The sequence below is a fragment of the Chrysochloris asiatica genome, unplaced genomic scaffold, assembly GCF_000296735.1.
Source record: "Chrysochloris asiatica unplaced genomic scaffold, ChrAsi1.0 scaffold00005, whole genome shotgun sequence".
Classification (NCBI taxonomy): domain Eukaryota; kingdom Metazoa; phylum Chordata; class Mammalia; order Afrosoricida; family Chrysochloridae; genus Chrysochloris; species Chrysochloris asiatica.
In genome coordinates, this window is record NW_006408523.1 from 17,257,045 (window position 1) to 17,267,438 (window position 10,394).

At 38.7% G+C, this 10,394-nt stretch overlaps 1 protein-coding gene across 1 annotated transcript in view; it reads left to right on the top strand.

Annotated features, from left to right (window-relative positions):
* The window catches only part of UGGT2 (UDP-glucose glycoprotein glucosyltransferase 2), a 198,247-nt gene that overhangs the window by 148,719 nt on the left and 39,134 nt on the right, over nucleotides 1-10,394 (top strand). Inside the window, exons 27-29 of the mRNA XM_006832064.1 lie at nucleotides 4,192-4,381; nucleotides 7,661-7,819; nucleotides 8,140-8,225. Of these exons, the coding sequence (XP_006832127.1) occupies nucleotides 4,192-4,381; nucleotides 7,661-7,819; nucleotides 8,140-8,225 (435 nt within the window). The remainder of the gene's footprint in view (nucleotides 1-4,191; nucleotides 4,382-7,660; nucleotides 7,820-8,139; nucleotides 8,226-10,394) is intronic.

Here is a 10,394-nt window from a genome sequence, read left to right on the forward strand (position 1 = left end):
GATACGAAGGTACAATCAAAACATTCCATGATAAACAGAATCTGAGAGAATTTATCAAAACCAATCCAGCACTTCAAAACGTCCTAAAGGGAGTCCTGTGGACTGAAAACCAACAAGAACAGACAACAACCAGAGATTGACAGGCATGGCAACACCACCTGGAACTCAGTCGACAAATAGAGTTCAGAACAGAACAAGACTACAACAATGAACTCAAAGGAGCTGGGAGGTCAACCAAAGATCAAAATTATATCGTTGTCAAAGAGAAGGGATAAAAGTATCAACAGAGATCCAGGTGGTGAGGATGTCAGGTAGATTACAGGATACAATAGATTCTCTTAAATGGAAAGAAAAGTAAGTAGACTATAAGGTTACCCCAAAGACAGTTAATACTTCACAATGTACCAACAGAATGCAGAAATCATCGGACAATCTCTTTGGTATCTCAAGCAAGTAAAGTTTTGCTAAAGGTAATACAAAAACGGCTACAATCATACATTGACAGAGAACCTCCAGAGGTTCAAGCTGGATTCAGAAGAGGCCGTAGAACAAGAGATACCATTGCTGATGTCCGATGGATCTTGGCTGAAAGCAGAGAATACCAGAAGGATGTTTACCTATGCTTTATTGACTACGCAAAGGCTTTCGATTGTGTGGATCATGACAAGCTATGGACAACATTGAGAAGTATGAGTATTCCAGAACACTTAATTATACTTCTGAGAAATCTGTACCTAGACCAAGAAGCAGTTGTTTGAACAGAGCATGGGAACACTGAATGTTTCAAAATTGGGAAAGGTGTGCTACAAGGTTGTATTCTTTCACCATACTTATTCAACCTGTAGGCTGAGCAAATAATATGAGAAGCTGGGTTCTATGAAGAAAAATGTGACATCAGGATTGGAGGAAGACTCATTAACAACCTGTGATACACAGATGATACAACCTTGCTTGCTGAAAATGAAGAGGACTTGAAACATTTACTGATGAAGATTAAAGAACACAGCCTTCGGTATGGATTGCATCTCAATGTCAAGAAAACAAAAATCCTCACCACTGGACCAATAAACAACATTCTTATCAATGGAGAAAAGATTGAAGTTGTCAAGGACTTCATTCTTCTTGGATCAACTATCAACACTCGCGGAAGCAGTAGTCAAGAGATCAGATGACTTATTGCACTGGGCAAATCTGCTGCACAGGAACTTTTTGAAATATTGAAGAGCAGAGATGTCAGCTTGAGGACTAAGGTGCGCCTGACCCAAGCCATGGTATTTTCAGTAACCTCATATGGATGCGAAAGCTGGACAGTGAATAAGGAAGATCGTAGAAGAATTGATGCCTTTGAGTTATGGTGTTCGAGGAGAATACTGAAAGTGCCATGGGCTGCCGAAAGAACCAATAGATCTGTTTTGGAAGAAGTGCAGCCAGAGTGCTCCTTGGAGGCCAAGATGGCTAAGCTTCGTCTCTCATACTTTGAACATATTGTCCGGAGGGAACAGTCGCTGGAGAAGGATGTCATGCTGGGTAAGGTGGAGGGTCAGAGAAAAAGAGGAAGACCCCCAACGAGATGGATTGGCCCGGTGGCATCATTGATGGTGTCAAGTGTGGCAGCAGTAGTGAGGTTGGCCCAGGATTGGACATTGTTCCGTTCTGCTGTGCATGAGGTCACTGTGAGTCGCTTCCGACTCGATGGCACCTGACGACAACAACAATAACAGTAAGCATCTCTTCATATGTTTATTGGCCGCTTGGATCTTCTTTGGTGAGTGTCTGTTCATGTCCTTTGCCCTTTTTTGTTTGGGTTGCTTGTCTTTTTATTGTTGAGATGTTGGTGTTTCCTATGAATTTTAGAGATGAGACCTCTCTCAGATATGTCAGTGCCAAAATTCTCTTCCCAATCTGTGTGTTCTCATTTTACTCTTCTGGGGAAGCCTTTTGATGAGTGTGAGTATATCATTTTTAGGAGTAGTCATCTATCTTATTTTCTGCTGTTTTTGAGGTTTTCATTATGTTTCTTCTGTTGTTGTTGTTAGGTGCCATTGAATCAGCTCCAGCTTATAGCGACTCTCTACACCACCTAATGAGCTACTGCTCCAATCTGGTGTGGTGCTGTGGGATAAAGCACTGGACTGCAAGGTGAATAGAACCACGAGGTTGGTAGTTCAAACTCACCAGCTGCTTTTTGGAAACCCTACACAGGGTCGCTATGAGTCAGAACCAACTCAGTGACACTTAACAGCAACAGTGTACCACAGAACACAACACTGCCTGGTTCTGCACCAGCCTCATAATTGTATTATGTTGGAGCCTATTGTCGTAAGCACTGTGTCAGATCTTCTCATTGGGGGTCTTCTTGCTTTTCACAGACCCTCCAGTTTACTAAGCATGATGATATTCTCCAGGGACTGGTCCCTAAGTTTGACCCTGTTTTTTCTTCTGTAATCTTTATAGTTGTAGATTTTACATATAAGTCTTTGATTCATCTTGAGTTAGTTATTGTATCTGGTGTGAGATATGGATCCTGTTTCATTTTTCTACAAATCGATATCCAGTTTTGCCAGCACCATTTAGTAAAGAGACAATCTATTCGCCATGTAGTGGGTTTTGACTCTTTGTCAAAGACCAACTATCCCTAGGTGGATGGACTTATTTATGGATTTTCGATTTGGTTCCATTGGTTTCTATGTCTGTTGTTATACAAGTACCGGGCTGTTTTGACTACCATGACTGTGTAAGTAACTTCTCCGATCAGAAAGTGTGAGGTCTCCTACTTCGTTCTTCATCTTCAGCAGTGCTTTGCTTATCCAGGACCTCTTTTCTTTCCATATAAAGTTGGTTCATAGTTTTTCCATCTTGTTAAAAAAATGTTTTTGGAATTTGGATCAGAATTACATTGTCTCTATAGATAATATTGCTTTGGATAGTATTGACATTTTCACAATATTAAGGGAAAATTCACACTTCTTTATTTCAAAACTTACTACAGACAAGTATTAATCAAAACAATAAACAGGGTGGGACATTATAAGGATAGATATACAAATCAATGGAAAAAAACGGAGAGTCCTGAAATAAAGCATTTCCTTGTGGTCAAGAAAAACAACTGTATCAATAAATGATTTTGGGACAACTGGATAACCATCTGAAAGAGAGCGAGATTGGACAGCACATACAGACAAAAATGAATCAAAGGCCTAAATTAATACTGTTGTTGTTAAGTGCCTTTGAGTTGGTTCCAAATCATAGCAACCCTGTGTAGGGTTTCCAAGGTGCGACTGGTGAGCTTAAACCACTGACCTTGTGTTTCAAACTGACCTTGTAATCCAGCACGTTAACCCACAGTGCCACAAAAAAAAGTATACGTTCTTTGATAATAGAGGCGTACATATTCATAATTTTATCATTGATGTTTCACAATATTAAGGGAAATATTATCGTTGTTGTTGTTAAGTGCCATTGAGTCGGTTCCAACCTATAGTGACCCTGTATAGGGTTTCCGAGAATCACCTGGTGGGTTTGAGCTGCCAACCTCGTAGTTCAAACCAACCTTGCAGTCCAGTGGTTAACCTACAGCACCACACTAGCACTCCATTATTGGTTCTAATTAGTTAAGTGTCATTGAGTTGACTCTGACTCATAGCGACCCTGCATAGGATTTGCAATGGATTTGACCTGCCAACCTGATCCTGTTGCACCACACCAGGACTCCATATTTGGTACTAAGAACTAATAAAATGGCTGAAAACAGACCATGGTGAAATATGGAAAAGGCTCCGTGAGTAAATGCAGTTCATATATAAATTATTAAACTAAAAGCTGCATAAATCAATGTATTTTAAATGCATTCTAATGAATTTTTAAGAAATTATTAACAAGTGTACATTATATGCATACTCTGCAATAATATCAACAAAATAATAATGATTGCCTACTAATTACAACCGACTCGATGGCACTTAGCAGCAACAACTAATTACAACATTAACTACTCCATAGTGTTTTCAGTGTTCTGTATCTAAGATTTCATGATTATGCTGTTAAGCCATTTTATGTCTTAAAATACTTTAGTATACATAATCTCAGTATTGGTCATAGTATTTTTTTGTTTAGTTTAACTTTTTTGAGTGAAGGTTTACAGAGAATATCAGTTGCTCACAGTATTTATTTTTATTTATGTTTTACCTACAGCTTTTACCGCTTTGTTTTAGAGCCAGAACTGATGTTAGGAGCCAATGACCTTCACTCTCCTGGACCAGTGGCAAAATTCCTGGATATCCCAGAATCACCCCTTCTAACCCTAAACCTGATTACTCCAGAAGGCTGGTTGGTTGAAACAGTACACAGCAACTGTGACCTTGATAATATTCACTTAAAGGATGTAAGTTACCAGGTGAAGTTATAGAAGGAAGGTGAAGAGGATAAATTGTTATCAGCTGTTAAAATTCAAGCCACTGAATGATCAGACTGTTGGTGCATATGTGAATGCATACAAGAATTTTCTTCTTTATAGTTTTAGGGCCTGATTCAGTCTTTTCTTTAATTTTTACCAAATCAGTGTCTTTACTTTTCTAAATGGATTCACCTTCTTTACTGCTTTAGATGAGTGAATGATGTAGGAATATGGGATGGACATGACAATTTAGGACATCATCATTGCTTGTTTGTTTTGCACATCAAGTTTTGCTTTTAACTCAGAAAGAAATAGTTTCCTCTCAGATTTTATTTGCCTCACAGCTTTTAGCCTGATAAAGGAAACCTAACTAGACTTGAAACAGAAAACGAAATTCACTCACATACTGTAGGCTGGACACATTGCTTCTCCTCATCTCCAACTTGAGCCTTGCTAGTATACAGTCAGACATCTCTTTACATCGGTTGTCAGTCCACAGCCAAAGAGGAGGAGATATTTTTAAATACACTGACTCTTCTAAAAATTGAACTTAGATTTGGAAAAGAAATTTAGAAGCCAAAAAACAAACAAAACCATTTTAGAAATATTTAGCTAGTATCTAGAAGCTAGGTAGGTAGAAAAGGCTTCTTCTCATTTCCTCCTCCTTGCCTGGGTCTACACAGTTTCTCTCTGTAAGTGACTGTGCCTTTAAAATGCAGGCACTGCCTTGACCCAGGCATGAATATTTTGCCAAACAGTTGGGCTACGATTGTTCATTATATTTGTTCTTGTTCCTCTCATGAGTTGCCACTTGTCTAGAGAGTTTCCTTCTTGACAAGTTGCTTTTGTTTCACTCATGAGTAAATTTTGTGGGATCCTGTTTATTCCCTAACTAACAGGAAAAAAAATACCTAAAATTCAATAGTAGTTTTCTGAAAGCTGCCCTCCAAAGCCAGAGGGAAAACAGGAGGGCGACAAAATAATAAAATCTGTCAGGGAAAGTTCCACAGGTCATCAAAGTCTTCTAAAATTAATGAGAATACTATGGCAAGAAGTTGGAAAAATATTCTTATTTTCACTGTGATTAATCAGATCTCTGAAGGATGGCTCTATTGGATTTTTATTAAAGAATAGCATCATACAGCTATAACTTTAAATATCTTGCTAAAACTGAAAAGTTTGTAGCTGGAAAATTAGTACAGCTCAGAATAGATCTTTAAATTCAGTATGCTGATGGAAAATTTCAGCAGCTGTTAAGCAATTGAGAATAACAACATTTTTTTCTGTGAGTGGCCAGTATAGTCAATTGTCTTAGAAGGTGTTCAGTGATGTTTTTTAAATAACTAATAGCTGTAATTCTAAAGTCATTAGTCAAAATACAGAGAGGTAATTTCCTCTATCTTTGTAGAATAAAATGAATGCACAGAAGAAAATGATAAAAATCTAGTAGGTGTTAATGTTAATAACTACCTTTCAGTCATTAATGTTAGTTAGCGTTTATGTTAATGTAAGAGGTATGTAGCATTAAAACTAAAGGACAACAGATGTAGTGGACTTTCTATACTGTGTGTACTATATTATCTCCAACTATCCTGGTTGTCAGTAAATCAAGTTGGTTCCAGCTCATAGCAACCCTGTATATGGTTTCTGAGGAGCAGCTGGTGGGTTTGAACTGCTGACCTCATGGTTTGCAGTCCTGTATTGGTCCTACAGCTCCACACCAGGAGTCCAACTATCTTAGAGGAATATGAAATAGCAACATAAAGACATTTGCTACAGTAGAAAGAATGAATTGTGAGTAAACAGGAAACAAACATGTACCCTGATGAAAAAAGAGCCCATTGCTGATGCTGCCACTGTGCCAGTCCGCTTCGTTGAGGGACTTACCTTTTTTGCTAACGTTCTGCTTTACCAAGCATGATGTCCTTCTCCAAGGACTAGTCCCTCTTGTTCACTTGTACAAAGTATGAGGGATGAAGTCTGGCCATCCTGGCTTCTAAGGAGCATTGTGGTTGTTCTGAAGAAACAAACAGGTTTGTTTCTTCAGCTGGCATTCCATGGTACTTTAAACATTCTTCTCCAACACCGTAACTGAAATGCATCAATACTTCTACTGTCTTCCTTATTCGTTGTCCAACTTTTATATGCATATGAGGCTATTGAAAATACCATGGATTGAGTCTGACTCACTGTAGTCCTCAAATTTATGTCTTTGAACTTTTTGTTCTAGAACTCTTTAAAGAGGTCTTTTGCAGCAAATTTGCATATGCATACATTGTTCGATTTCTTGACTGTTGTTTCCATGAGTGTTAATAGTTGTTGTTGTTGTGAAGTACTGTTTAGTCTGTTCCGGCCCATAGCGACCCTGTATAGGATTTCCAAGGAGCAGCTGGTGAGCTTGAACCACCAACCTTGCAGTTCAGACGGCTTTGCAGTCTGGCACATTAATCCACAGCACCATGAAGTCTGTGATAACTTCAATCTTCTCTCCGTTTCTCATGATATTATTTATTGGTCCAGTGGAGAGAATTTTGGTTTCTTTACATTGAGGTGCAACCCATACTCAAGGCTGTGGTCTCAGATCTTCACCAGCAAGTATTTTAAGTCCTCTTCCCTTTCAGGAAGCAAGGTAGTACATCTATATATCTCAGGTTGTTTATGAGTTTTCACCCTATCCTGATGCCACATTTTTCTTTATATAATTCAGCTGTTCAGATTGTGTGCCCAGCATACAGATTGAATAAGTATAATGAAAGAATACAACTCTGGTACACACCTGTCCTGATTTTAAATCATTCAGTGTCCTGGTTGGTGTGGCACTATAGGATCAGCACTGGACCTCAAGGTCGATTTTAAATGCAAGGTGGGATTTAAACCCACCAGCTGGCCACTTCTTGGAAACCCTATACAGGGTTGCTACGGGTGGACTGACGCTAAGGAACTTAACACAGGCAACAACTAAGAGGAAGTTTTAGGGCAATATAATGTTAAGCTGTAGCAAATTCCATTGAGTTTCTTATCTAAGGTTGTTGAATAATCCTTCAGGTACTGCATGTTACGGAGTATCCTTCCTCACATGTTTTCCTGCTCAGTGTTGTTCATTTATATATGAGGTTGGGCTAGAGCTCATGTCATGGGATGGTAAATAAAGATATGAAGTTGCCCCCTTAAATGTGTTCACTAATATTAAACAGCATCATATTTCTTATGATGAAATTTGTTACGAGAATTATCAATATGAAAAGCAATGACCTATTTCTTCCACAGATTGAGAGAACTGTTACAGCCGAATATGAACTAGAATATCTACTGCTCGAAGGCCATTGTTTTGATATAATGACAGAAGAACCGCCGCGGGGTCTACAGTTTACACTGGGCACAAAAAATCAAGCTGTTGTGTTTGATACAGTAGTGATGGCCAATCTTGTAAGTATTAGAAACACTTCATTGGTAAGACTTAATTCGATGTTTTGGTAAACCCTTCCAGTATTTACAATAGATGAAATCATTTTTATGCTGCTCTTTCTAATATAGAGTGTTTCTTTATACTAGAATATATATTAGAATATTCTCTTAAATGCAATTATTAAAATCTACTACAATATCCTTTCTTGAAATTCAGTCATAGAATTCATTCTGTCCAGTTAGTAAATAGATCCTTGAATGAGTCGTGTATAATCTTTCTTGAGTAATTGAATACATTTTTAGTCCTTTAACTACATGATCAATTTTTCTCATTGTAAAAGGGATATTTCCAATTAAAAGCAAACCCAGGTGCTTGGATACTGAAATTACGTCGAGGAAAATCTGAAGATATTTATCAAATAGTTGGGTGAGTTATATCAACCACGTTTAAGTAAACTTTTAATGTGATATAACCAGTAGCATTAAAACAATCACTAAAATACATAAATATGCCGTCACTATCAAATACAAACTAATTATAAAACCCTAACATCTTCTCTGTCTGATTGCCAATGTTTTATCATCTAAAGTATATATATTGTTCTTAATTCTATTTACTCTCTGTTTTCTACTGATTTTCTAGGTACTAACATTACTCGTATGTTATTTAATGATTGTTACTGTTGTTGTTGTTAAGTGTCGTTGAGTCGGTTCCAACCCTTAGTGACTCTGTGTAAGGCTTCTGAGGAGCAGCTGGTGAGCTTGAACCACTGACCTTGCAGTTCAACAGCTTTTCAGTCTGGCACATTAAACCACAGCGCCACACCAGGAATCTGTTTAATGATGTTGTTGTTGTTCAGTACCATGGAGTTGGTTCTGACTCTTAGTGACTCTGCACAGGATTTCTGAGGCTGCAGATCTTTACAGGAGTAGAAAGCCTCATCTTTCTCTCGCGGAACAGCTAGTAGTTTCGAACTGCTGAACTTGAGGTTAGCAGCCCGATTCATAACCACTATGCTATCAGAGCTCCTTAGTAGAGTATATATTATATCCACTGACTTAAAACCTCAATGAGACTGTACTACAGGAGCAGAATGCCTCATCTTTCTCCCACGGAGCAGCTGGTGGGTTTGAATGGCCGTCCTTACAGTTAGCAACTTATGCCTAATCCTCAACCTATGCCACCAGGGCTCCTTACATAACTTTTGCTGTTATTAAGTGCCATTGAGTCACTTCTGACTCGGCAGCTGCTCCTTGGAAACCCTATATAGATATATATCTCTATAGATAGCTATCCTGTATAGGGTTTCCAAGGAGTGGCTGATGAGTTTGAACCACTGACCTTGCAGTAAACAGTTTAGTACTTATCCTACAGTGCCACTCCAGGACTCCTGATATATATAATGTTGTTGTTGTTAAGTGCCGTTGAGTCCGTTCCGACCCATAGTGACCATGTATAGGGTTTCCGAGGGGCAACTGGTGAGCTTGAACCACTGACCTTGCAGTTCAAAGCGACTTTGCTGTCTGGCGCATTAACCCACAGTGCCACACCAGGACTCCTGATAGATATCTAATAGACGGCCTAAAATAAAAAGTTCGACAATAACAAGGTAAACCGGAAGGTAGAACAGCAAGAACTCGAATACACTGCCGGTGTTAATATAAGTGTTACCACCACTTTGGAGCAGCTTGTCAGTGTTTTAAAGTTGGCAACCGTATGTCTCCATGCATACGATGTAGCCTTTCCACTCATGAGGTATCACCCAAGAGAAAAGGGCTTCATACCCTATAGAGACTCTTACACTGAAGTTCATAGCCACTTTATTGGTAATTACTCAGAGCTGGAAGTAGTCCAAATGTCAACAAATGAAAGTATAAGCAGATTGTGGTGTATCCATACAATGGACTACTACTCAGCAATCAAAAGGAATACATTCCTGATACACATGACAGCATAGATGAATCTCAGAATAATTATGCTGAGTTAAAGATGTAGTATTCCTTTTATAAGCAGCAGAATACTAGGCAATATAAATTATAGTGTCAGAAGTTGGATCATTCACTGCTTGAGGATAGAGAGAGGGTGGAATGGTAAAGCAAGGAGAGGCAAGTAGAGGAAGAGGAAGTGTTAGAAGTAAATGCCGGTAAGAAAGACACCTGGTCTTGTCCTTCCTTAGCGCATTGCAGTGTGAGTAACAGTAGCTCTGACTGTATGTTAGAAGTGCTATCAAAGGTGCCAGGTCAGCAGTTCAAACTCACGAGCCACTCCTCAGAAACCCTGTACAGGATCGCTGTGTGTCAGAACTGACAAGATCGATGGCACTGAATAACAACAGTGACGTGGTGGTGTAGAAAATGAGCACAATATATTGCATTTCTATTTACCCTTCTTATAAAAGACTTGATTTCAAGACATGATTTCAAAAGTGTTTCATGCTGTCTCAGTTTCTTTAATCTAGTATAAACTGCATTGCCATGAACTCATTTTCAGGATCTTCCATAGCTGTTTCACTGTTGCTTTTTTAGCAAAGGGGGAAAGTGCTTTGGAATTGGATCAGCTATAAGTGAAATCTCTGTTCTCTTACTAATAAACTAT